At 47.8% G+C, this 27,058-nt stretch overlaps 7 protein-coding genes across 7 annotated transcripts; 4 read left to right on the top strand and 3 right to left on the bottom strand.

The window, feature by feature from the left end:
- Positions 1 to 5,213: 5,213 nt before the first annotated feature.
- On the top strand, positions 5,214 to 5,747 carry N7455_011466 (uncharacterized protein; the record flags this gene model as incomplete). Its single annotated transcript, XM_040954429.2, has 1 exon — positions 5,214 to 5,747. The coding sequence occupies one exon, from the start codon at positions 5,214 to 5,216 to the stop codon at positions 5,745 to 5,747; it is 534 nt and encodes a 177-aa protein (XP_040815134.1).
- Positions 5,748 to 7,152: 1,405 nt separating this feature from the next.
- Positions 7,153 to 8,308, top strand: N7455_011465 (uncharacterized protein; the record flags this gene model as incomplete). The annotated part of the gene is made up of 2 exons (XM_040954352.2): positions 7,153 to 7,504; positions 7,605 to 8,308. The coding sequence occupies 2 exons, from the start codon at positions 7,153 to 7,155 to the stop codon at positions 8,306 to 8,308; spliced, it is 1,056 nt and encodes a 351-aa protein (XP_040815278.1).
- Positions 8,309 to 8,978: 670 nt separating this feature from the next.
- Positions 8,979 to 12,269, top strand: N7455_011464 (mannose-ethanolamine phosphotransferase GPI13; the record flags this gene model as incomplete). The annotated part of the gene is made up of 2 exons (XM_040954473.2): positions 8,979 to 9,169; positions 9,272 to 12,269. The coding sequence occupies 2 exons, from the start codon at positions 8,979 to 8,981 to the stop codon at positions 12,267 to 12,269; spliced, it is 3,189 nt and encodes a 1,062-aa protein (XP_040815105.2).
- Positions 12,270 to 15,275: 3,006 nt separating this feature from the next.
- On the bottom strand, positions 15,276 to 16,587 carry N7455_011463 (glycoside hydrolase family 16 protein; the record flags this gene model as incomplete). The annotated part of the gene is made up of 4 exons (XM_065606672.1): positions 15,276 to 15,495; positions 15,556 to 16,100; positions 16,166 to 16,443; positions 16,497 to 16,587. 4 exons carry the CDS (start codon positions 16,585 to 16,587, stop codon positions 15,276 to 15,278), a joined length of 1,134 nt encoding a protein of 377 aa, XP_065459838.1.
- Positions 16,588 to 17,504: 917 nt separating this feature from the next.
- On the bottom strand, positions 17,505 to 19,806 carry N7455_011462 (Zn(II)2Cys6 transcription factor domain-containing protein; the record flags this gene model as incomplete). Its single annotated transcript, XM_065606671.1, has 7 exons — positions 17,505 to 17,943; positions 17,997 to 18,229; positions 18,640 to 18,705; positions 18,756 to 19,072; positions 19,127 to 19,622; positions 19,673 to 19,696; positions 19,759 to 19,806. The coding sequence occupies 7 exons, from the start codon at positions 19,804 to 19,806 to the stop codon at positions 17,505 to 17,507; spliced, it is 1,623 nt and encodes a 540-aa protein (XP_065459837.1).
- Positions 19,807 to 21,220: 1,414 nt separating this feature from the next.
- On the top strand, positions 21,221 to 21,495 carry N7455_011461 (uncharacterized protein; the record flags this gene model as incomplete). Its single annotated transcript, XM_040954507.2, has 3 exons — positions 21,221 to 21,277; positions 21,334 to 21,399; positions 21,460 to 21,495. 3 exons carry the CDS (start codon positions 21,221 to 21,223, stop codon positions 21,493 to 21,495), a joined length of 159 nt encoding a protein of 52 aa, XP_040815118.2.
- Positions 21,496 to 22,293: 798 nt separating this feature from the next.
- On the bottom strand, positions 22,294 to 27,024 carry N7455_011460 (putative GTPase activating protein (Tsc2); the record flags this gene model as incomplete). The annotated part of the gene is made up of 1 exon (XM_040954390.2): positions 22,294 to 27,024. The coding sequence occupies one exon, from the start codon at positions 27,022 to 27,024 to the stop codon at positions 22,294 to 22,296; it is 4,731 nt and encodes a 1,576-aa protein (XP_040815174.2).
- Between the last annotated feature and the right edge of the window lie 34 nt (positions 27,025 to 27,058).

The following is a 27,058-nucleotide window of genomic DNA, read 5'->3' as shown; positions in this document are numbered from 1 at the left end:
CGACGATTATTTGTAGATGGTTCGGAGTGTTGTCTCGTGGTAATAAATCACAGAGCTGAGACGATTGGCCGATGCTGTGTCGACTAGTATTTGCAAACGGGCACCAGGCACCAGAGACGGCGTACACGAAGGAATATATGACTGCGATGAGAACAAGCCCTTGTTAGCAGGGTTCAGGCCATAGTGGGAAACGTTACATCGGGATGGCAGATCTGGAGAAAGGTACACGGGCACCCTGGGGTAACCAAGTCTCTGAAAAGGAAGGCTCACCAAAGGAGGGGATAGAAGGGATCACAAGAAAGAGCGAAAGGGAAGAAAACGAACGTTTGTCTTCTGTATTGCTCAACGGCGAACCCAGGACATGTACAGATTATACAGGAGCAAGAGAGGAAGGGAGACGGAAGGGAGGAAGAGCGACGAGCTCTGAATGAGGCGAGAAATGCTGACTGTGGCAGGAAGGTCGATCGAACCTGACAGTGATAGAAGATGCAAGGTGACAAAGAATTGGAACGATTATTATCACCCTTTCGTTTGCTGCAGCTGTGGGGTTGCAAGTTGGTAGCCGGAGTGTTCTGAATTGAGGAGGCGCCGCGACGTTACTCTGCTCCGTGCATGCTCCAAGAATCTCCCAGTTTGCAGATCGTCCTCATGTGCCTTGTGGAGAGGTGATCCCCGAGAATGGCAATTAGAACGTTGGGGGACCCTAGATTGATTGGCGTAGGCAAGGGGTTTGGATGTCTGAGGGGGGGGGGAAGATTTTCGAGTAGCGAACTAAGAGAGGATAATGGAATGCGCTCGCGCAAGAAGGATGAGAATCCGGGATTCAGTGGATCGATGGAAGGGAATGTGGACGAGAGACAAGGCACGGCATTAATGTAATCCAGCTGTCACACAGGCGCGAGCATGACAGCCCAAGGGTTTTTTTTTGTGTGGCTGTTCTTGGGAGTGGGTTGATGGTGAGGCGGTGATGGAAGGAGAAAAGGGAAAGGTCAAAAAAAAAAAGAGGAGACGGTTGAAATAATAAGGAAGACAATTAAAAAAAAAAAGAGTCACACGAAAAAAAGAGAAGAAGGAAAAGAAAAGAAAAAAAGAACAGAACAGAGTCAATTGGATAGATAACAAGAAGAAAGATGATTTCTCAGGCAGATCAGCCGCTGTATTGCTGCGTAATACCATAACCATGTGAACAGGTCGATCCTAGTTGGAATATGGTGGTACTTGACTTTAGGTTAGAGTTTAGCGGTAAATCCATGTATCTTTTCAGCCATTTGTGTATGGCGCACGTATCTGACCGTCACCGCAATCTAACTCCCGACGCTTCTTTTTTAGCCTGGCCCCATCTCTTTATCTTGTTTTTACATCGTGAATATTGTGGGATTGTGATTTGGTAGTATATATCATATATATTAAGTATACATATTTCTATTGAACTTGATTTCTATTACAGATTGTATTGCAATTCTATTTCTTCATGCACTCAGTCTCTACACTGCCCTATTAGGTAACTAGTCGCGTCATCTCCCATGGTCCAGCTTAATACATCAACAAATAGTCCCTGGAACAGTACCAAATGGCCCATGTAATAAGGGTGAACGAGCAAACCTGAAGTCACCATAGGAGAGATTTAACACTTCGGCCAAAAGTTCCTACCCACTCCATTATAGAACTGCCTGGCAGCTGTATTGACCATGGAACCCTTATATAGACAGAACATGCTCCCGAATGGAGCCGGTGCCCAACATAAAGAAGAAGGTTTCTTGATAAAAAAGAATCAGGAAAAGGGAATTTACGTGGGCAACTTCAAAGTTGATGTTCCTCTAAATGAAGCAAATGAAGCTCATGAAGCTTTCCTGTAATGCTCGGCAACAGCTTATCTTGATTATTGAAGGTTTTCTGGAGGTCCGATCGGGCCCACTAAGCCCCTCCCACTTTAGTCTTAACCACAAAGTAAGGTACACTCTATATACACTTACCTAGGTATATCCTATCTTGGGATATTTATCCTACAGGGCTAGATCTCGAATTGATATTCTTTAACCTATAACATCCGGTTGGATCCGGAAACATTCTTGACAGAAAGAGCCAAGGGCCGCCTTTCTAACTGTGGATTACCTGCGCATTACCTGCCATTCCAGGATGGGCAAGGCGTCTCTCGTTGGCTTACTTTCTCCGTCTAGTCAGGAACTCAATGGGAGGGGGGATTTGTTTCGCTCTTCTGTTCGGACTGTTTTTTTTTTTTTTTTTCTTTTCTTTTTTTTTTTCGCTTATGTCCTGTCTCTTTTTCAACCGTGTGGCCGTGCGCTGGTATTGGTATTGGGTTCCAATCCCTTGATTCTAACTCTCAATAAATCAAGGAATACGGCAAACCCCAACTGCGAGCTATGCAATAGTCTCTCGCGCAACCATCGATAGAAGTACGCTTCGGGCCTTGAGGGGTCCCAAATCCAGAAGAATTATCTGCGAAAAAAGTGGTTCTCGACTGAGTAGACTTCCGTAGACTCGGCCAGCCCCTTGCTTCGGCGCATCGTCACACTGACCCTTGGATGAATCTGTGGGTAAAGTGTGATATGCAGCCTGTTAAATGACGAGACCCAAATACTCATTGTCCGGGTCAGAAACCCATAGAAACCCAGGGGAGAGAAAAGAAACAAGAAAAAAAAAGCGGTCATCATCTAGCATGTGTTGATGGAAATTTGCTGTCAACGTTGGAGTGTCCAGTCATCGCGGTGTAATCTCATCCGGCGAGATTGGAAAAAGGCCGAGACATTGACTGGAAAAGGGAGAGTCTGACAAGGATACTCGCCTTTGGATCCTTGCACAGGGGTTGCACAGGTCAAGTGTCAGGCCATCACTCGCAGAAACCTTCCCCGGATCTGATCGCTGAGGGGCATTGCCTGCCTTGCGTCCAACTCCTGTAGGCTCAGGCACACTTAATGGTCCCGAGCGCGATGCCCGCTGGCTTGCAGAGAGACTATAAGGTGTTGGCCGTGTTACCAGTTTCCGGGCATGGGTTGTTACTTTTCCTGCGATGATCGTCCTTTCTCCGGGTTTGTGAGGTGTCGAATGTGTGTTGGCGGCCCCTGACCGCATTATAAAAGGTCCAGAGTCCGTCCACTACGGTGTACGCCAAGATAGCGTAGGACATGTCAGTCGGTGCAATGGACAAATTTTGATAGCGACGTGGTGTTAGTTGTGTTTTTGATCTCGAGTGTCAGGTCTTGGCGGTGTGGATGGAAGGCCGGAGTGCCTTTTGTTGTAGAGCATCAGAATCCCTACTAAAGCATCGGTATGAGACCTCCGGCTTTTTGATTGATGGGAGATTTCTGTCATCTGGAGGAAGTGACTTCCACGGATAGCTTCAATTGATATCCCCCAAGCCCGATATATACTTCCATTGATGTGTCTCGTGTGTCAGCACCCTGGTCAAAGGCCCACAAATAAGAACTCAAAGTACAAACCAGATTATATTTTGCAAATCAACATATAGTATGTATTGATGGATATTTGAAAGGTGTACTAAATACTCAAAGACAGAAACCGCGGGCTGTTTCCCCAGGATCATGCCCAGCACTCATTATAATGAAGGAATAGCTATTCTAGCACCATCCTCCCAATGACTAATGCCGCAACACCAAAAGTCCACACACCATGTACTTGGGTGTAACTGAGCACATTATTTGTGGCACTGGGACCGTGTGCCCTTATGCTGTGTGTCCCCGGTGTGGCGGCAAAATCCATGCAAGAAGGATACATGCAATTCACGCGATTGATACATCCAACATGTGGCAAACGGTAACTAGTTCGCTATAGTGACCTTGCATGTCAGGTATATGAGTATGGAGTAATTCCTCTGGCTTTTGTTACTGGTTTAGAGCCATAGGCGACTTCTTTGAATGTGGCTTATTCAATTCTGATATATATATATATATTCAGCATGTGATCACTTTTTACATATGTCCCTCTAGGCAGACATCCAAGTTTGACACATTACTTTATTTTGAAAGAATCCAATAGGGATGGACTTAGATATTGATTATGCTAGTCACTTCAGGTTTCAAGAAATGCAATCAAAAAATGTATAACATACCAAGTCATGGTTGATCTTTGGTGCTTCAATGTTGTTTATGCACCTCCGTATATTTCAACAACTAAGTTACATGTACATATGTAACTTCACTCACTCATATGATACAATAACTCAACTGTTTCAAAGTCAACAATTTGTTCCTTATGTTTTTGTTTATTTCCCAACAAACATGGTTGCTATTTACCTGTACAAGTAGTTGTGTTTGGCTGACGCGTTCTAGGGCTTTGTTTATATGTCTCAAAGATCAGGTGCATGAGATTTAATCTCCCTCTACAGATTTTTGAAACACTCATTTCCTGCAGTTTTGCACGAGTATCGGCCTTGAGAGAGCACAAGCCATGCCAGTATGTACACAATTAGGCTTCGTTTATTTGTACCGTAAATCCAAATCTGAGTGATTCATGCTTGTGTGACCAGAATAAGTGCCGCTGATAAGTGCCTATCTTTATGAAACATAACTTGAAGATCATGATGTAAATATATATTAGTTACCCCGGATGTACAACATACTACCTTCATAAGATTTACGCGAGTTATGAGCGTGGGCCTCAGGGGAACCAAAATAAACAGGCATAGTTCGGTGGAGCCGTCCAACGAATGAGAGGGCGTAAATTGCCCCCAGAGGGCCCGTTCTCCAGGCACTCAACGGTTGTAATTGGCTGACCCCTGTGGCCAAGAGGCCCCGAGCAACACCCAAGGAACAGCGCTAATCTACGAATAGCTTAGCTCTACACTAACAATAGCAAAGCGTTCTAGGCTTACAACCCTTCTCCTCTTCTCCCCTTCCTCCCTTTTCTGTTTTCCCTTCATTCTCACCCATCCCCTCCATTCTTTTCCTTTGCAGGTGCCAGCTTCACTCTTTCAGCGGCTCACCTTGTCCATTCTTTCTTTAACCTACTCACTCTCGTTTTTGAATCTTCGCCTTTTTTTCCGCCACGATCCCGTGACTGATAAATTGCACGCACATTCCATCGCGCTTCACTGTTTACTTCCCCGGATTGATTCCGTGACCTTCCTTGGAATCCGAACTCGACGATCACATACATATCTGTCGATTTCCGATCATACACTTCTCAAACTCGGTATCGAAAGACCAACCGCCGACAACCGACAATCAACAACCAACATGATGAATAACCTATTCCCCCGCATCGTGGCTCGCGATGACAGCGACAGCGGACTCTCCAACGCCATGGTCGACCTACTCATCGCCCTCCTGGTTCTCGTCCTGCTCTCCCTTGCTCTGGTCGGTGGTCTGCTCGTCCTCCGCCGCAAGCGTCAGTCTCGGAACCAGAACTTGCTCCCAGTCCACAATGGAGAGTCCCCCAACAGACGCCGCCTAACCATTTCCACGAATAAAACCGACTCCGTGCTTGTCTATGATGAGAAACGTAGCCTCATGGAGAACTCCGACAGCCCTCCACCTAGCCCTGTGCCCGAGATCCGCATTACCTTCCCCGAGGAAGAAGATGCCAGTGGCAAGCGTACCTCTGGCCGTATGGTCGTTGTCCGGATTAGTGACGCGGGCAGCATTGGCTTGGAGCCCTGCCACGAGGAGCTCCCACCCTACCAAAGCACCGACACCGGTCGCTTCCAGTCCCTTGACATTGAGCGGATGGGTGGATTGAAGGAGAAAGAGGAGACGAAGACATACCATTAAAGGCGTGTTATCCAACCAACTCGCCCAATTGAACCGACCGCGTATACCGCCCGCATAGCGCTCAATTTCCCTTGAACCTTCGACGACTTCTCAAAACATGACGAGTACCCTGGCAACCATCTTTTTTTCGATTCTACCTCTTACATACCCTTCCTTCCCCGATTTGGCCTACATGGCTTGCACATATGCCCTTCAGTTTCCGTTTTGGTCTTACCAAGGCACATTGTCGGAACACCCGGTTTCTGGACAGACTCATGGGTACCCCACATTGCTTGGATTCCAAGATCCATCGAAGCTGGATCGTTCATAGCGAGGGCCTGCCGATTTTTTTCTCTATTTGCTTTCTGGCGTTTTCTTTCTTAAGTCTGGTTCCCCATGTCTCTTTCGTCCCTGCTACGTTCCTAGGGTCCGATATACATGTGACAGTATTCCTGCTTTCGACTTTCTCTTCTTCTTCCCCCTTTATGGGGTCCTATTTTTATGTTTTAGGGACCCCTCTATTTTACTTCATTTCTCATGTGCCTTTTTTTCACCCGGTACTCGGCAGCTGGATAATGTATGTACTTAGTCCTCCTATGTTTCGCCGTATTTAGGCAAATCTGAAATCCATCCTTGTCTCGGAAGTGTGGGGTGATGTACTTGATTTTCACTGCCCCTTCTTGGCTTTCCCTTTTTGCTTTAGTGCTCCGGCCTTGCCGCCCCTGAGCCCTGATCCATTTATGGATCCATTCATGCATATCCGCTCACTGAGCATGACATAATCACATTAACATTAACTAACTACCTAGGTATCAAGTGTTGTGACCCGATATCCGATCCTGAGATATACCCAGAGAGAGAGCACCAATGCGACTTGAGCAAGGATTTAAGCCTCGTGTGAGTTGCAGTTGGGAAGGCTGGATCCACGGGCTCTAAGCAGGACCAGGTGCTAAACCGAGCTAATACCATACGCAAGGAGAGGGAAGAAAAAAAGAACATAATGATGATTACTCCGTATGTGGTTTGAAAATGGAACAGCGTAGTTTTATTCTCATATTAGGGCTTCTCAGCTTGCCTTAGCACACTATTTAAAGGATAATAGATGTACACATACTACGGAGTATGCCTGGCAGGTCTTGGCTTTCCTGATCTGTTTAGTGCTCACCTTTCGGCGCTTTTCCAACCTTGGAACATTAGACTTTGGAAGGTTCAAGGTTGGCCACCTACAAAGTAGGCAGGTGCCCACCTGGGCAGCCCTGGAGCCCTGCTCATGTATTATATAAGCATCCAGGTACCCACAGATTGCCAAATTGAGGGATGCCCAGGTGAATCATGCCAGTAAAGCCGAACTTACTAGTTACTGACATTTCCAGAGTTGGTATAAAGCAACATTCCAGTCAACTGAATCCTTCATTGATTATTCGCCATGATCGCCATCGGAATGGAAGGATCTGCCAACAAGGTGGCAATCGGCATCATCCTACATCCCACAGACGGCAGCACACCCCAGGTCCTCGCGAATGTTCGACACACCTACAATGCCCCACCTGGTGAAGGTTTCCTACCTAAAGATACGGCACGTCACCACCGGGCATGGGTTGTCAAGATGGTCAAGGCAGCTCTTCAAGAGGCATCCTTATCACCGCATGATGTGGACTGTATCTGTTTCACTAAAGGCCCTGGGATGGGTGCCCCGCTGCAGAGCATAGCTATTGCGGCGCGGATGATGAGTCTGCTTTGGGACAAGCCATTGATTGCAGTAAATCACTGTGTTGGACGTACGTCTTTAATCCCTCGAAGAATTATTGAACATCTTACGAGAATATTTGTGATGTCGTTGGATGTGCGAAGTGACTTATATAATTTGTTGATTTCTAGATATCGAAATGGGCCGTTTGATTACCGGCGCTGAGAATCCCGTCGTTTTATATGTCTCTGGTGGCAATACGCAGGTCATTGCGTATAGTGATAAACGCTACCGTATCTTCGGTGAGACGCTGGATATCGCCGTTGGAAACTGCCTGGATCGGTTTGCACGCACGCTACATATTCCTAACGATCCGTTCCCGGGATACAATATTGAGCAGCTCGCAAAGAAAGGGAGTCGGCTTGTTGATCTCCCATATGTAGTCAAGGGTATGGACTGTTCATTCTCTGGAATCTTGGCTACGATTGATGCGCTAGCTGTGTCCCTTGGTTTGAATAGAGCAGAGCAGGCTGATCATCAGACTCCCGATGATCAACCTACTCGGGCTGATCTCTGCTTCTCCTTACAAGAGACGGTGTATGCGATACTGGTTGAGATCACCGAGCGCGCAATGGCGCATGTCGGCTCTAAGCAGGTGCTTATTGTCGGCGGCGTGGGGTCTAATGAGCGATTACAGGAGATGATGGGGATCATGGCGCGGGATCGGGGCGGCTCTGTTTTCGCGACAGATGAGCGATATTGCATCGATAACGGAATCATGATTGCTCAGGCGGGTATGATGGCGTATAAAACGGGCTTCCGCACCCCACTGAAGGAATCTACCTGCACCCAACGATTCCGGACAGACGAGGTATTTGTGGGTTGGCGAGACTAAAGAGACCGAAATACTGCTTCGCATCCAAAACAAAACATAGGGCTTGGAGCTCAGAGATGAACACAAAGCAGTGATGATCCCCATTTTTCTCAAGTTCTGCGACTTTTCTTATCATATTATCATGAGATTTTAGATTCAATAACACACGTATGAGCATTGAGGAAAACCGTAAGGATTATAACCCTGAACTCCTGCGACGTATCCGCAGCCGGCCAATGAGAAACGCCGATGCCGAGTTCCCCAACCCGTGGGTTCCGCGACTGGCACGAATTATTTTCTTTTTCTTAAACAGCTTTCCCCCCTAATTGGGCTTTGTTCACATCGCTCCTTCGAATAATGTGCATGTTATAGCTTCTTGATACATAGGGAAGCCGTTCGACAAAGCACAGAAAGGGGTACATACCTCCGCAATCTCCTCCGCTCCCCCCCGCCTATACTTTTTCTCCGACTTCGATGGATCGCGCTTGAACCGGTTAAATCGGCTCAGTTGTGCTTGCTCTCGGCTTCCCTTCCCCTGAAAAACACACCGTGTTCATCGTTCGCGGTCCCTTCGGTGCCCCTTCGGCCTCCAGCTGCCAGATCCGCGACCTGGTGCACCAGCTACCTCCGACCTCGACCTAAGACTATACGATAGACCTTGGAAATGGTAGTCACACCACCTGCAGGGACTATGGGGACTAGTCCAAACCCTAGCGGCCCTAAAAGCGGTCTTCCAGCTGCCACCCCTCGCAGCTCCGATCAATCGGCTAGTGCCCAGTCCAAGCGGAAGCAAGCTGGTTTGTTGGATAAGAAAGCGCAGGAGCTTGAGGATGAGTTCAAGACGAAGCATTTTGGTGTGATGGGTGTTTTGGTGTGGATACTGTGAGTGGTTCCTTCTCAAACCTAGCTAGAGCTCAAGGTTCAAGGCCCCGCCAGCTTGAGGCGTTGAAAAATAAATTTGAACTGACGCCGGATAAATGACAGACTCTTGCATGTCGCAGGTATTTATCTGTTCACAAAAGGATTTCTCCTGACGCGAATGGTTCTCGAGAACAAATCATCATGCGACGTACTACCTTTCGAAGACATTTTGGGCCAACCACACACTACAGCTCTGGGGAGTAAACAGCAGAAAGGCTGCTGGCACGAGAAAACCTTTGACAAGGCCGTTGTCATCATAATCGACGCCCTCCGCTATGACTTCACTGTACCATTCGCCCCGAAGGGAGAGAGTGACACAGTCCACCTCTTCCACAATAACATCCCTATCCTCTACGAGACCGCAGTGGAAAACCCCGCCAACGCCTTCCTCCTGCCATTCATCGCGGATCCCCCGACAACCACTCTGAACCGTCTGAAGGGTCTAACCACCGGAACCCTGCCCACCTTCCTGGAAGCAGGCTCCAACTTCGCCGGAACCGCCATCGACGAGGACAATCTTGTCGCACAGCTGCATAGCGCCGGGAAGAACCTGGTTCACCTCGGCGATGATACCTGGCAATCGCTGTTCCCGGGTTACTTTGATACCAATCTCACCCATGCGTATGACTCGTTCAACGTCTGGGACTTGCACACCGTCGACAATGGCGTCAATGAGCATCTCTTCCCGCTCCTCCGACCGGACAACAGCAAGAAATGGGATGTTATCTTTGGTCATTATCTCGGCGTAGATCATGCAGGTCATAGATATGGTCCCAACCATGCTGCCATGGCATCCAAACTTCAGGAAATGGACCGTGTCATTCGCGATATCATTGCTGCGCTCGACGATAAGACCCTTCTGGTCGTCATGGGAGATCATGGGATGGACATCAAGGGCGACCATGGCGGCGAGTCTGATGATGAGGTTGAGGCCGCGTTGTGGATGTACTCTAAGCGTGGCATCTTCGGACGCACAAGCAAGGATACGCTTCTCCCTCCTCAATTCGCGCGCGACAGATTTGTGCCTCAGATCGACCTTGTCCCGACGCTGTCTTTGCTCCTTGGAATGCCTATCCCATTCAATAACCTAGGCTCGCCTATCGAAGAGGTTTTCTCTGGCCCACGTGGGAACAACTGGGCAAACCTGGCGACTGTCAACCGGTTGACTGCAGCCCAGGTCAAGAGATATCAGCACCAATATGCGCTTGCTAGAGGTGCTGGTGATGATGAAGAATCGGCTTTGCTTTGGACTGCTGCAGAAGAGGAGTGGAAGTCTGCCTCTAAGGGCTTCTCGTCCAAGTCGACCGCTGCTCGCGCTAGCAATGAACTCTACCGCAAGTACCAACGTCACACTCTTGATATCTGCCGGGGATTGTGGGCTCGATTCGATGTGCCAAGCATGATCCAAGGTGTTGTGATTCTCTTTACTAGTATTGTATTGTTGATCATCTATGCCCGAGGCTTGAAGACAGACCGAACGCAACTCACGTCTCGTCTGCTTCAATTCGCAAGCGTGGGTGCTGGCATTGGTGCCGTGGCTGGTTCTGTATTGGGATTGACTGGCTTGACCGAGATTTCTATAGTCGATGGAGCTGTGCTACTGGCTGCTGCTGGAAGCATCCTTGGAGCCACGCCGGCTCTCATCCAGAAGCCTGTGAACCTGAACCTTCCTCTTCCGAACGGCATGTGGGGATGGCTTGCGCTTTTCTTTACCGTTTCTCAGTCTATTGGATTTGCCTCGAACTCATACACTATCTGGGAAGACGAAATTCTTCTGTTCTTCCTCACTACATTCGGTGTGTGCGCGGGTATCTCGTCCATGCGGCAGAAGCAGACCACGGACCGGGTCTTGGGTGTGTACCATTCCATTCTCTTCGTGATCTTAGGCCGAATCGCGTCTTTCTCGCGCCTCTGCCGTGAAGAACAGATGCCCTTCTGCCGCTCCACATACTATGCTTCATCGACTTCTTCCACCTCCGCTCCTTGGCAACTTGCCATTCCTTTCCTGGTCACGCTCTTCCTGCCTAGCGTCGTGCGATCCTTCTATGCCGGCTCCAAGTCCTACGAAGGCGCCGCATCACTATGGATCGGATTTGCCTTCCGCTTCGGTCTCTTTGTCACCTCTCTATTCTGGATCCTCGAAGGCGCGGACGACGGCGAGTGGCTACCCGTAAGCAAGGAAACTCTCAAGTTCATCCGGGTCTTCCTAGCCCAGTTCGTCCTCGCCCTCGCGTTCGCAGCAGGCACAGCAGCATTCTTCTACTCCAAGCCCTGCGTCAGCATCAACGTGAGCAAACCCACCGAAGATCCCAACAGCCCACCGGCCCCTATAATCGCCGGCCAGCAACAAGGCCCACGAACAACAGTCACAATCCTCGGCTTCGGCAACGTCTACGGAACCCACTTCTGTTTCCTACTCATCAACTTCGCCCTTGCCATCATCCTCATGCAAAAGCCAATGGGCCAAGGCGCTATCGCCCTCCTCTTCTGGCAAATCCTCTCTCTCCTCGAAATCCTCGACACAAACAACCTAACATTGTCAAACTCCTCCATCGGCCCCGTCATCCTCGGTGTCCTTGGTTCTTTCTACTACTTCAAAACAGGCCACCAGGCCACCCTCTCCAGCATCCAGTGGGAAACAGCCTTTATCCCCCTCACATCAATCCAATACCCCTGGTCCCCGCTACTCGTCATCCTCAATACCTTCGGCGCACAGATCCTAGCCGCAATCGCAGTCCCCCTCACCGTCCTCTGGAAACGTCCCCTCCAGACCCACGACCGTGTCCCAGCTTCAAACCCAAACAAAAACCCAGCCACACGCATCCTCTCCGATGTCGTACAGGCCGCTGGAACACATATCCTATACTTGGCGACTATTAATCTCGCCACGACCATGTGGGCCGGCCATCTCCGTCGCCATCTCATGCTCTACCGCATCTTCAGCCCTCGTTTCATGATGGGCTCGGTGGTACTGGCTGTTGTCGATGTTGTCTTGATGGTCGTTGCTGTCGGTGGTGTGCGCTGGAGTACTCTCAGTGTTGGTGAGATCTTTGGTTGGTGATGATGGGTTGAAAAGGGAATTACGGGCCGGGGAATATAAGTTCCAATCTCAGATTGGATAAAGAACTTGCACGCTTGGATATGTGCATTTCTGTCCCCGGTTCTCTTTTTTTCATGGTACAATCGCTACTACCTACCCTCTTTTCCTACGGCTACGGCCTTGTACACAACAAAACCCTTGCATCTTTCCCTTTCTCTGCATCGCCTGGCTCTCGCACTTGTATATGTGCTCTACATCACATTTCCCTCTTTTCTTTTTTCCCATTTCTTTATTGGTTCGACTATCTGTGGTGGTAGTTAGATACTTATTATAATCGTGGTTACGGTCTATTAAATAAAAAAATACATATAAAAGCTATCAGATATCCACTTTAGATACCTGCTCACGGATGAGACCGGGTGGGATTTATTTTGAACTGGAATAAACAATGATTATCTATGGTATTTTAGCTTGCAGACAGACACCGAGAGGGAAATTCAGGAAATGAAAATTCCAATAATGATATCAAATCAAAGCAACAAAAACAACGAGGCCCGCAGGGACTATGAGAACAGATACATGTCAAAAGCAGAATACAATCCAAAACACAGCCGACGACACCAAACAATCCCTCACGGTAACATCCGCTCCCAGGCTAGTTCTAGGAGAAACGGACATTATGTACGTGACCAGCAGGTTGTGACGGCCTGTGATAGGAGAAGGGAGAAGAGAATCCACCATCCCGGCCGATTCCAGCATGTTTGTGAGAAGTGAAGAGAATCGGCCATCTCGGCCATCCCGGGATAGGTGGTTGGAACAAGATGATCATATCAACAACACAACTCTCCTCCTCATCATCCTTCTTTCTCTCCCCTTCATGGAATCTTTCGTGGGGGACGGCATCTGTAGGCTGCGCTGTGCAGCTTCCGACAATTTATTCGGCTGGAAAGCCGGGTGAGCTGGTCATAGAAGAGCCAACTGGTAATGGGGGTTTCATCGAAATCAAAAGAGGAACCGAGAGTAGAGCTTGGGGACTTGATAACCTGCCTGCGGCTCGGCAGACGTGCCATTGTCACGGGATGAGAGAGCCCAAGCCACGAGAGGGATTGACAAGATGATGGGGCGAGTTCTTGTTCCAAGGCCGCTTTCACATAGGTTTAGGTTGCGACCTAGGCCTAAGGCCCTTGGCGTTGGAGATCTCTGATAAAGTAGACTGGCTCTTGGTTGATAAAACCCTGCTTCCGTGACTCTTCGGGACTCATAGTTTTTGGTACTCCGTTCCCCGTTTCTCGGAATCTCCATCGAGATATTGTTGGAATGGACTTGCTTGAGCATGCACGGTTATTGTGAAGGAATGCTTTTGTAGGAAAGCTCAGACCTTGGCGATCTTTGGATAGCGATCAAGTCAAGGATGAGGCCAAAATAATTGGCGAATTCTTCGAGCACTTTGGAGGAATTGTAGGTTGATTCCGATCATTTTTCAGTAGCGCGTAGAATCTCGTGATAAATGCCTTGACTTCAACGATGGCAACTGGCTCAAGAGCAAAGTCACTATCTTCCCACGCCTGATGGTTATGACCTGTAAGCTTGTTGTACTCTTTTTAACCAGAGGGTGATCATAGGAATTCCTACCTCCTGACACAAGTATATCGGGTTCTTCCAGTTCGCTCCAGGTGGTTGGTATTGCTGTGTGGGGTAAGTTTACCACTGTAGATCGCTCCGTTGAACAACTCCAGAATCGGATGGGAAGACATTTGTGTGAGAATAGCTAGGAACTCCCAAAGTCAACTGCCTGGACCTTTTTGGATCTCAAGTGTTTGTTTGTGGCTGGGAAATAAATGGAGGGAAAGGGTCTCCTTAGCCACAAAGTCTCCGCTAACATATCAAATGCTTCGTGGAGGTCTAAATCGCGGAAATAACGAGATTTATCATCTTTATCTTCGACGTAGAATCAGAGGATAGCGCGGTGTTTCCTTTCACGAGGGTTCGACATTGGTGCATTTCACTCTCATGCCACTGTTGATATTTCGCCTTGGGTCAAGCTTTGCATGCCGGAGCCTTTCAATCCCTTTTCTGATTCAGTCCATGCTGTTCCCTTGATGTAATCGAGGGAGAGGACGAAGGCTTTGTATCAGTTTGGCCATTTTGCGTAACTTGTCTCACTAGAGGTCCAAGTTGGGAACATCCCATGGTCCATGTCTTTGGTCCGATCACACTGGGGGAGTTGGGAAATGAGACAGGTGAACTGAATCGACCGCTGAGGGCAGGTATCCGCAACCTTTTGCCGGGGTCGGGCAGAGCTCATTGGTGATACGCAGCTTCGTCCGGACAATTAGGGCCTTAGGATATGTATTCCCAAGGTGGGATTCCGGACATTTGCCTGGACTTTTCTTCTTCATAGAGATCGCCCCGGAAGAAATGGGAACATAAACATCCCGAGTCGGTTCAAATGCGACATGCATAAGAAAAGGAAAAAGGAAAACAATAGTTTGGGTTTGGCGGCCCTTTCGTTTTAATGCTCGTTGCCTCAACATTGCTGCTGCTATGGCGATTCATGCTCTAGCCATTGCTGTGCCCAGAATCTGGCGTTGACTGTATCTAGGTCAGCATCAAACCATACAGTCATATATTTCTTGGGTATCTCGAATAGACATACGCGACTCCCTGCCAACTTTTTCGCAAAAGTCTTCTGGAAAGACAGACCAGGGGATGTAGTATGAAAGGCTGTGGAGAAGAAGAAGCGAGAAGAAGAAGAGAAAAAAAAAAGTGGAAGGAGGGAAGGAGCGAGAGAGAGAGATCGGAGGAAAGCACAGAGTTACGTGACGCGACCCCAAAAACCCGTGGACTTTCCTAATTAGGAATGGCAAGATATTCCGTTTGTCTACACTTATTTTGATATAGAAATACATCATTCCAATCAAGAAAACTCGAAAAAAAGAAGAGAACGGGAAAAGTCCAAAAAAGGTCCATCTATCAACTGCCATCGACAGCCGATATATAGATAAAATCCAATATCAAGTAACTAATCTACAGGAAAAGAAACCCGGAGAAAGCCGCAAGGACAGACACGAAACCCAAGCTACCAGCGCCCAAGTTCGAAGCCGCGTTAAAAGCCGGAGAAGCGGAGGGGGAGCTGGAACTAGAAGAAACCGAGCCAGATCCGGAGCTAGAGCCAGAGCCGGAGTTAGAGCCAAAGCTGGAGGCAGAGCTAGACGGGGTGGCAGTGTTGGTAGCAGAGATAAGACTTCTAATAAGACCAGGACAGTTAGACACAGCGCCAATAGACAAGCAGGATATGGAAACTTACCCAGAAGTAGTAGCCGAAGTTGTTTTCGATGTAGTCGAGACAGTCGACTTAGTCTCAGAAGTCTCAGAAGTCTCAGAAGTGGAGTTTGTCTCGGAAGTCGAGTTAACAGAACCCGTGAACTTGATACTCTCATAAGAACCAGTCTGGTCAGACCAGGTATAAGACTCGGCCGGGTTGTAGTTGACAATAGTGACGTCCTTGATATACATCGTGAAAGGAGCCTTGCTGTAATCTGTCTCGCCACCAGCCCATTCGATCGTACCCTTCGCATTGCTTGGGTCGCCGCCGGCCCAGACACCGATACGCACGTTCATGGGGGTCTGGGGGTATCTGGTTCCGGATTTGGCGTCGTTGAAGGGTAGAGTGCGGAGGACCTTTCCGTTAACGGACCAGGTGGTGGCTTCTTTGGTCCAGACGACTTTGTAGGTTTGGAATGTCTCCTGGGGTGTCGAGATAGGGTGCCAGATTGCGCGGTCGTAGGTCGTGGTATCTCCCTTTCCGAAGTAGTTTGACTCGATTTGGGTCGTGTCGCCGCCAACGGCTTCCTGATATGGGTATTGAGGTTAGATATATGGATGAATTGGAGGAGGGAATGGGTGTGCTGATTTACCCAGTCGATCTCGTCAAGGTCATCCGACTCGAGCACGATGCTGCTGACGATGCCAGTGCCAGGGGCTGCTTTCATGGTGACGGAGACTTCACCGAAGAAGATGTAGAAGTCTGTCTTGATGGTGGGGGCATCGCCCTTCTTGTTGACAGTGAACTCGGCGCCGTTTGAGCCCGTCTTGACGTTGCCCGCAGTAGTAGTCCACTTATCTAGACCCGAGCTCTGGGTGAAGTCGAAAGTGTGTCTCGACTCGGTTGTCCCAGGATTGGCCGGGCAAGTTTCTATAATATATCAGAGGGTGTTTTGTTTTAAAATTGTTGAGTATGAGATATACTTTTCATTGGATTGCAGTCAGTGTACGTTTGACCTGAGACCAGAGTCGCAGCGGCCAAGCCTGCAGCGGCATACTTCAAGTAGCACAGCATTTGAAATATCAGATTGGTATAAGAATGGAAATATGTATGATACGATATAAAAGAATGAATAGAAGAAAGAGTCGAGGTTAACAACTAAGAGTAGTGACAGGCAGTTCTCAGAAAAGACAGTATGATAGACCTAAAGAGAGGGGAACAGGAATCGGAGGTATTTTAATATTATAGCTATATATTATTGCGCTATTATCGGGCTATTCTATCATTTGAAAAGTTCTGCCTAATATGTAACTAGATTCCGAGAGTTTGAGACATGTTGTTTAGTGGCGGTTATTTAGGGCTAGTAGTTCGGGGGGATCCGAAACATTTGAGCGCAGAGAGACCCCGAACCTATTAAATAGTAACTAGAGTCACCAGGTAATTTCCACAAATCTGTACTTCTAATGAGACCCTAATAAAGATGTCTTAAAATGAAGCCCCCCTAATAGAGAATATAGCGCTGTAGAGGTGATATAAAATAGGTGTCTTCTTCCTAATAAGGTAAGTCAACTTTTATGCGCCGAAGTTGGAACCCAGGTTATTTATAGTCGGCACAAATGCCCGATAGAAACTGGCTGTGTATTTTCTTCCCAACTTCAATGAGTTGGAGCGCCGAATAAATTAATTACATCATTTTCATTTCTTGGCCGATGTTCAGAGTCTAATGGGCTTTGATTTGGTTCGGCATTGCGTGTTGTATGTTCATTGCGTGGGATTTCGCTGTGGGTGTAACCACTTCATCTAGCCTAGAGGCTATGCCCAGAACGGAATCTGCAATTTTACTTCATATATTATTGCGTATTCGGATTAACAAACATGAATCCGAGCATTGTATTCCAATGTACCAACTCCTGACTCCTAAATAGATATATTAACTAGTTATATACATTATACATATTCAAGAACATATGCCCGAGATGGTTGAAATTGAATCAGATGCTAGGATCCTTTCCGAAATCAGGAAAATGATCCCCAAAGGGTATAAACATCTCGTTCTCCGGAAAAAAGGGTATCTCAGAGAAATTCTCCATCCCAGCCAGTAAAGACGGAGAGAAAGGAGAAACGGCGTCAGCCGTCGAAGGTAGAAATAGGTCGTCTGGCATCCAAGGTTGCAATGTAGTTGACTGAGACTGTAATTGATGATCTTGACTTGAACCCGTTGCATTTGACTCATCGTCGAAAGCTTCTCCGGCGAGCGATAAAAATTGCTGGAAGATCGTTCGTACTTGAATAATTGGACGGCTTGTTGTTTCAATGCGGGTCAAGCAGTCGATAATCGTGGTCATGAGTTTGAAGTCATCGGTATCTAATGTTGCAATGACATTGCAGAACAGAACGAAGTATGCGGTGATGGGGTAGACGAGAAGTGTCCTAGATACCTCGTCAGAACTAATTTTAAGTTTCATGTGCAGAACATAGCTTACCAGTGCAACAAGGCCACTGTATTTTGCCTTTCGGCAGATATACATATCGAAACTAGTGAAGATATACCCTGGTGGGCTTCTAACAAACACTGTTTCCGTATATCAATAGACTGGTCTCTTGCACCCTCAGTGATATGGAAGATGGTGGTCATAATCGAGTGATAGGCGAATTGGAGAGCTGATATTTCGGACTGAGCATCTAGTCCTCTCCAGGTCGGATATGGACTCGATATCTAAGTAACAAGTCAGTGGTGCAGGTATAAATGTGTCCAAGTAGGCTCCTCACATGCTCGATCCTCTCTCGAATTTGTTGCATATTCACCAGCCAAAGTTTCCCAATTCCATGGGAAGATGATAGATCGCCTGTAAAAACCAATGACCGTCCCCTAAGGTATGGCACGAGAGCAGACTGTACTCTAGCAAGACTCATGTAAATTTGAAAGAGATCCGAGGTGGGATGCTGATGGCCGGATAGGTCGGAAATGAAGTGTGCAAGCTCAATATCAAGTAAAGGCTGGGATCTTCCCATCTTGAAAGCAAAATTCTTATCCAAAATATAGCACCAAGCGACACAGTAATACTGTTCTTCACTTACAGTGCCTCCTGTCTTCATGATAGTGTCAAGACCCAGACTCTTACATACCCTGCACGCAGCCTTGGTAAGTTCCCAGCATACAGTGATGTCGCCGGATCCTTGATGGAGGAATATCTGGTTTTCATTAGATCCGATACATTCTTTCCAGAGTTGCAGATACTCACACCAGAAATAAGAGCCTGTAAGAGTGCGAGCGAAGGATTCGTTAAGAGAGGGATGCTCCGAAGAGCTACTTTTGCTGCCGCCTGAAATTGCACCACGCTATGTGTCATTTCGTGGATAAGTTCACTGTCGATTCCAGTGGTGGTGATGGCAGTCAGAAACCTAGAGGCCATGCCATTGACGCAAACAGTGCTGATGAGCAAGTCGTGAGGCGATCCGGTCCTATGAAGGAGATTGAGTCCCATTTGCTTGAGGGTTGCTTCAGATACGTGTCTGAAGTAATCCCTAACAAAGGAACCAAGGGTTGCCTCATTGATGTCTATTGGAAGATATCAGAATCAGTCAGTCTTATTGCGAGTAATAAGAGATGTACCTTTTAACATCCAGGTTAATAATTCAAACGAAGGTGTTCTTATTTGCTCTTCGTTGACAGTGATGTCACTGACAACTTGCACGGGGTCCCCAAAACTCTCCGAGAGTTGAGAAGCCAGCCCCAATCCTGATTCCAAGATCTGACGGCGATTGATGGCGGGCCATTTTAGATTGTCTAGTTGATACTGAATGGTGGCATGAGCATCATGAAGCGAGAGAGGTTTATCGGAGCCCGGAGGTTCGCCATGAGACTGTTGATAGTCCAGCCTGGGATATGTGCTGGGCGTAGTTGCAGAATGATCGGACGGCCCCGGTGGTGAAATTTGCGGATCTTGAGGGGTTGAAGTTACTTGTGGTGATTTTGGACGCGTTCGACTTCTGTTTTTCACCACCGCCAGCTGACTGCTATTTTTGGTTCGCTTCATGACTCGCTGACGAGTGCATGTAGTATCGTTATCCTGGCAGTTACCACATGGATTGCCTCTGTCACAACGGACCTATGTTTGGTTAGTGAAACTGACTATTTTGTAGGAAGTTTAATTCACACCTTTCGAGAGAAGCACGAGTCACACTGGAGTAGGATTTGAAGCGATTAGCATACTTCGCATAGTAACAATCATCAGAGCCCCGTACCACTGGAAGAGGACTAGAATGATCTTTAAGTGCTGTCCTTGATGACATTCTGGTAGAAAGCGAGAGTAGTAGGATATTGAAGAAGCATAAGATATGAAAAAGAATGTGATTGCCAAAGAGACAAGACGAAAAGACAGTAAGAGTAGCCTGAGATATCGAAGCGTACGAAAAGAAAAGAATGTGGTTGCCATTCTGTATCTTCTAGTCGAGGGAACAATATATATTGAAGTATAAGCCTCTAAATTAATCTCTACATGCCTATAGATTGCTAGGTCCCGCTTACCTTAGTATAGAACGTATAGTTAGAACGTGTCGAACTTGATATTCCAGAAGCTCATGGTCCCACTTGGTTTATTTCTGTATGGCGCTTAAAGGGGGCTCTGCTGCTGAAGACTCGTTCTGGTTGGACAGACACGCTCTGATCAGTTCTTTATTTCCAGGTTTGAACTATTCTTAATGCTATTTTTATATTTGTATGCGTGTATACGTATATAACTGTGCTAAGCCCCTGACAGGGTTCGCTTGACTAGGGTAGTAGTGCCTTGGCACCGGATATATTAAAACCCCTGTACACCGCCCACATGTTTGTTCAATCTCATTGGCTTAACTCTGTATCCTGCCCTTCCAAGATTTTCTGCCAGTTTTAAGCACCACTAAAATAGGATTATATAATACAAAAACTGCACAATTACATAATCCAAAACTGCGGCCCCGCGGCACTTGAGTAATCGGAACCCTCGCTCCTTTACAAACCCCGATACTTCATAAGGATTGGCTCTCCTTACAAGGTTTTAATGGGGTTTGACTGTACAGCCCTATGCTTCTCGGAAGTTGAAGACTTCCGTTCCCTGAAGTCCGTGCATCGGATATATCTAAGTGGCCTATTATTAGTTACCCCCGAATGGCGTTTCTAGAAACTGTAAGACAACGTTCATATAAAAATGTACAATGTATGGAGTTGTATATTCCAATCGCTCTAGGGCTTGATAGTTTGATTACGTCATAGGTTGAGTGTAGTTAGTTAACTAACTAGTTAACTAGTACATAGTTATATCATAAGATTTCAATTCCAATACAATAAAACGATATAACGATAAGTAAAACACATCGACAAAAGGAATTCGCTTGTCTACTTAGTGAAGTTGAAGTGTCGTTCTCATAGAAGAAGAAAGGTTGATGATTAAAGACGAAGAAACAACAATTCACATGTTCAACCCTGTTCATGATCGACATCAACTCTCTGCAGCCCCATAAATTCCATTTGACCGTCTATAATTAATCGGTATGAATATCAACACCAAACAAAGCAATCGATCAGAAGATCTCGGTTATAGATATTCCCCCAAGAAATAGGTATAAGTAGGTCCTCCCATGTCCTAGGATTGATATCTCGCAACAGACAACTCTCCTCCAACAATCCTCAACAATCCTCCTTCAACCACCAAGTCCACCCACTATCATCATGCGTTTCACCATCCTCACTACTATCGCCTTTGTTGGACTTTCCATCGCTGGCTCGGTATGAACCATTTCATACCTATCATATTCCGTTCAGCCCAGCTAATTTAGCAATAGATCCCCTCTGGAGGGCAGTGCAAGCCGGACGGAAGCTTGGGTAACTGTGAATCCAAGCTCTGCGTGGTATGACCCTGAATATAACTGCGAAAGCAAGAGAATTGTGCTAATTACGTTCTACAACAGAAATTGGCCAACCAGCCCTTCGGAAAGTGCAAATAAGCGTGCACGCGGAGAAAAGTCCCTTGGACAGTGTACAGAGTCAACTGGATTGATTACAGATGCGGAGCCACTTTCTTTCATATCATACCGCTAGGATATAGAAACACTGTTTGTTTCCACAATCAACCCATGTAGAGCACGTGTTCGTAGGTTGTAGCTATGGTATTTACTATTACCTTGACTGCTCTCTAATAAATAATGAGCAATAAAACTGTAGGATCTGCATTACCTATTTCTAGGCCTAGACATATAGCGTTAGACGGTGCTAGTTCTGGATAATGAAGGGCTAATAGCCAATGTAGACAGGTTTAATTAGTTGCGGGGAGGAAAATTCGAGGTTGGGTGTGCTCTGACGTTATGATGATAAGTTGGGCCGAAACAAGGCCGAATATCCAAGACATGGCGATTAAAATGGATAAAAAGAAGGCGGCATCATCATGCGAAGTCCAGTATAAAACACTCATTTATTTCACTAATCCTAATCGCGACAGTCGCTGACAGGCACAACATTGAAAACAAAAAACTTTTGGGGCGGGAAGGGGTATTCACAAATGCAACAATTGTCTTGCATCAAGAAAAAACACAAGATGATGTACATGAAGTCGTTTCTAGGGGTCGTTGGTCATCGAGAGGGGAAAGGAGGGGAAGAGGTGGTAGTGTAAGATAAGGAGAGAATGAAGGGAAGAAGGTGAGAGGAGAGGATGTCTGGTAGATACGACTAGGGAGAGGAGAAGAGGATAGACCACAGAGGTCATCTCGCTCGATATTGTCATCGTCAAGACTCTCGAGAAAGACGGATTAGCGGGCCCAGCGGGAGAAATCCAGATTCTGGAGAATGTTCGTGTCTGCCGCTGCATTCCATTCCGCAGCGAAATCTGTCTGTACTTGAGGTGCACGAGAGGGTAGTTCCTCCGAGAAGATGTTGGCTTTGGTATTCCGTCGTAGACCTGGATAAGCCCCTTCGGCGGCCTCAGAACCTTGGCTTTGGGCCGTGAGAGCCCGCTCACGGACCTTCTTGATTTCTCGCAGACGGGTGCTCCAGGACGAGGTGTGTTCGCCACCCTTGTTGCTCCAGACAAGCGAGAAGACGGATGCATTGAGAGCAAGAATGCGAACAAAGGCTGCCAGGTTCTTGCCCGAGATGACCTTTGGTGCCGCAGCAGGTGAGACGTCGGGGAATCCGCGCTTGCTCAGGACCTGCACACTGTAGTAGAGCTTTTGCGGGTCTGTCTCGCCATTGGCATTGGCACTTTCGTCGTAGGCAATCCGAGAGGATGGGGTGATGACAATGTTGATAGAGTTGAACTCGGATGGAATTGTGTCAAAGTTGAAGGGTAAGTTGGATCGGTTGAACACGATCGTAACATGGTTATTGCCAAGGTTTCGTTTCTTGTTGACGCAGGCTGGATCACGGTCAAAGTCCGTAGGCATCATCGTTGCAACGTGGTAGACAATTTCAGTCACACGATCCCGCCAAGCATAGGTGTATTCTCCATCAGTATCGGCATACAATCCTTGCGGATTGAACTGGGGATTCCGAAGCGACACCTTGGTTCCCAATCCCGACAGCAGGTTTTCATAATCCGCAGAACCACCAGTATTCGCTAAAATATCCGCCTCCTTTGTCTGGCCATTGTCAATATAAACAATGCCGATCCGGTGACCATCCACAATGTCGGTGCGATCAAAATTACTAATCGCACGTCGAGTGATATCGTCTTCCGGAACCGGGATAGGCTGCATGACCGTAGGTGTAGGGAAGGCAGTGGCAGTCAATTGAAGCATGATATGACTCGGAAGGATTGCTGTGCGCATGGAGTCGGAATGTAAATGGGCATCTGGAGTTGGAGGAACTTGATGCGGCAGAACTGGGGCCGTCCGCTGTTGATAGACAGAGTATGTGGTACCCGATGCCTGGCGCTTCGTAATCTGAGACAATCCAGATACTCCGGCGCTCTCGACGGTGACGATACTCATGCCGACAATCCAGGACTTCTTTGCAACTGGGCCATCCTCAGGGGAAGGAGGGAAGGTTTCGAAGGGGATGGTCTCTCCGAGATCCGAATAAGCAACTCGCTGCATCAGATCAATAAATACTTGGCTTTGTTCTTCTACCACCTCTTTTCCATGTTCGTCGTGATAGATGAGCCTGCTGGTGATCCAATTCACATGTTTGGGCCGATCCTGGAGCTTCAGAGACAAGAACCAGAAGACCATGACATGATAGGTGAGATTCGAGATATACTTTGACATACCATCTTGAGAGGTCTCGAGAGCTTCAGCTGCATGGGCGGCAATTTCCTTTGCCCCAGCACTGAGCCTAGACTGAGGAGGTTGGTTTGATAGAGAGGCCCTTGCAGCCAACTCAGCGGCTTTGTACCGATGCTCTCGAGAGGTCTGCAAAAATCGGATGCAGATGCCGAACACAGTGCGGATCTCCTCCTCACGCAAGTTGACGTAAACATCAGGCAATCTTGCAAGCAGAGCCAAGAACTCTAAGATGTGGACGGCAATGTTTGACATGGTGATCACCTTTGACATCCTATCAAGAATGCTGTTCAATGATTTCGTGACTGACATTGGGATTTCATGGCAACAGAGTGACAGTGCTTGAATGCACCCACGGGACGTGCCGCCCCATGATCCGATGATACCCTGCATGAAAGCTCGGACGAGATCATCCTTTTCACTCTTAGCAAAGTGTTCGTGGTAGCTGACAAGCATACAGAGCGCATCGAAGATACAGGCAGCCACATCGCTCTTTTTCAACCCAGTAGTTTCAGGGGGCTCGTGGAAAGTTCCATTCTTGACTTGATCACACAGAATGCTGCGAAGGAGCGTTATCTGAGGGATGGCATCCCTGAAAAAGTCTTTGTTGCCAAGCTGAGGTCCGATATGAGTAAGAATGTAGCTGTAAACATCCCAGTCGGCTTCTCGTTGCAATAAGGTGATCACAACTTCGACCCACATCTTGACCTTCAACAGCCCCGTGATCCTTGTTTCTGGTGTTGTTGATTCGGCGGCGGGAGATTCCTCTGGGTGGGCGTAAGCAAACACAACAGGGCTAGATTCTCCAGGTGGCTGCTCTGGAAGAACTTGTGGCAGAGCATATGTCCACACTGGGGCCATCAGTTTTGATCCACGGGCAGAGATAGAGCCACGCCCCGGGGCCGACTTCGACATAGGGGTTGACGCAGACTCCCTCATTGGAATCTTCCCGGTTGGTGAGACAGGTGAGTTATCATGTTGAGGAATCTCGCGGGTTGGGCTATCGCTGGGGGCCTGTAGTTTAGAGCCAGCATCGAGATTGCGACCCAGCACGTTCATCAAGAAGTCACTCTCCGATGTTGATATGACAGTGACTGACCCAGCCGAGTCACATCGCAGTCGGAAAAGTAGCTTTAAGACCGTCAAACGAGAGTCTATTGGTCGACTTGGAGACTGAGCAATGTCTAGAAGCGCCTCGAAAACCATCACAGCTTTGGTCGAGGAGAGGTTTAAGGCACGCAGCATCATCTTCACGAGGCCCACAGCACAAACGTTTGTCAAGCTTAACTCCAAGACACTGGTGGTGGATGTACGGCGTTGAGATCCATGACTCGGAGGATGTTCGCGCGGTTCGTCTCGATTGACCTCCGTTTGCATCGGCGCTCCGATGGTGCTTATCAGCAACTTGAACGTATCATCATCACTGTACTGTACGGCCGGGCCGGTCAACAAAGACACCAGGGACTCCAAGAAGAGAAGATCATGCTCTGCCGAGAAATCCTTCAATAGAAGCCCGAGAAGACCCTGCTCCGGTGCAAAAAGCAAATCCTCATGGCCGGAAAGAGCTTCTTTCAGCGTGTCCAAAGCCAGGATGCGGATGTCTGAGCTTTGCTTTCGTGATAGAACGAAACACTCGACCAGCTCACGGCAATGGTGAGCCCAATCTGAGTTGTTGGAAGGATGGCAGAGTTTGTCTTCTCTCATCGAATGGATTATGATTTCAGCCTGTGGGGGATCAATGTGCTGGTATATCTTCGTGAGGAACCGGACCGCATGTTGTTTTTGCTCTCTGTTGAGTTGTTCCCACTGAGATTCAAGTACAGAAGCAATGCGGATGAGATTTGCCAGAATGTACGATTTGGTTTCGTCGTACGTAGGTTTGAGCTGAGGGCTAGTTGCAGAAGTGGGGGATGGCGCTGACTCGTCCACAAGCCTGCGAGAACAGAGCATGAGAAGATTGGCAAATGCCATCCAATCCTGTTCTAATGCGACTCGAACATAGTCTCCTTCCAGAATATTTAGACACAGATCCAACAGGTCGGCATCCACTCTGCTATCGTCTTTTTGGGCAATGACTTGCAATGATTCCATCAGTTGATCAAAGGGAAGCTCGGGCATACCATCTTGTCCATAAGCACGAACAAAATCCGAGAACACATAAAGCGTACCACGGAGAACATTCAAGTTCCGACTTTGTTCGACGGCGGACGACTCTCTCAGGAAGTCATGAAGTGTGTTCACCATCTCCGCCTGTCTTCGTGATTTAGCTAGATTGCGCACTGCTCGCGATGTGGGCCCAGAGAGGGGTTTCACTGATGCATGGATGCTGCAAAGGACTTCCAGGAGGGTTGGGAAGCTTATGTCAGGCACATCGGCGTACATAATGACGGCGTCGAATACGGCCAAAGAGTTCTTGATATCCGCCGCAACACTTGTTCTCCTGCAAGTGGTAAATGTTTCTGTGAGAAGCATTTCGATTTCTTCCTGGGTGGGCTGTTTTCGCTGCAAAGTGATCAGGTCGACCGCGAATTGGAAGAGGTCTCCAAACACTGCTTCATCGTGAGTGGGGCCGTGTGTTTTAACCACTTTTCCTTTTTTCGCCTTCGATCGTGCAGATGCGATTGTTTCATAGAACGGAACAATCCACGAGGAGATGATGTGGAGAATTGAGGAACTCGCGAAATCCAACTTCCTGCCATGGTCTGATAGAGAGATCAACGACTGTACGCGCGCAGCAATCACATCCGGCTCGGCGGGGGAGGCTATCGATTCAAAAATCAGGCGCCTAGCTGACGGAGATAGATCTTGACGGGCTGCGATTGCTTCTAACAATCTGGCACCACTTTGCTGAGCATCCAACGAGCTTTCATGACGCAAGAGATATTCGGCAGCCTCCCACAGCACCACGGACTGCTCGGAGCTGAACCATGAGAGGCCTCTCGATAAACTATCAGCCTCTTCAATCGCCTGGGTTATATTTTGCCTTTGCGATAGATTGTGGAGTGACGTCTCGAAATCCAGGCCACTCGGAGTGTCCGAGGAACTCGACACGACACTGCCACGATGCATTGATTCGGATCCGTATCCACGCCGATTTGTTCCGCGACTATCCGTGTGAGACAGCGAGTCGCTGCTGCTTTCTTGTAATGAGACTGGGGAATGCGATTTAGGTCGACCGACACCTAGAGTTTTGAAAACATCTGCGAAGCTGGTTGACGAGGGTTTGTGCTGGGAGAAGTGTGGAACATCATCGGGAGACATCCGCCCAGTAGCATAAAGAGGGTATAGTCAGGAG

Source organism: Penicillium solitum (assembly GCF_028829755.1).
Source record: "Penicillium solitum strain IBT 25940 chromosome Unknown utg000009l_segment0_segment0, whole genome shotgun sequence".
Taxonomy (NCBI): Eukaryota; Fungi; Ascomycota; class Eurotiomycetes; order Eurotiales; family Aspergillaceae; genus Penicillium; species Penicillium solitum.
Note: the sequence above shows the minus strand (reverse complement) of the source record. Positions and strands in the feature narration are given on the sequence as shown.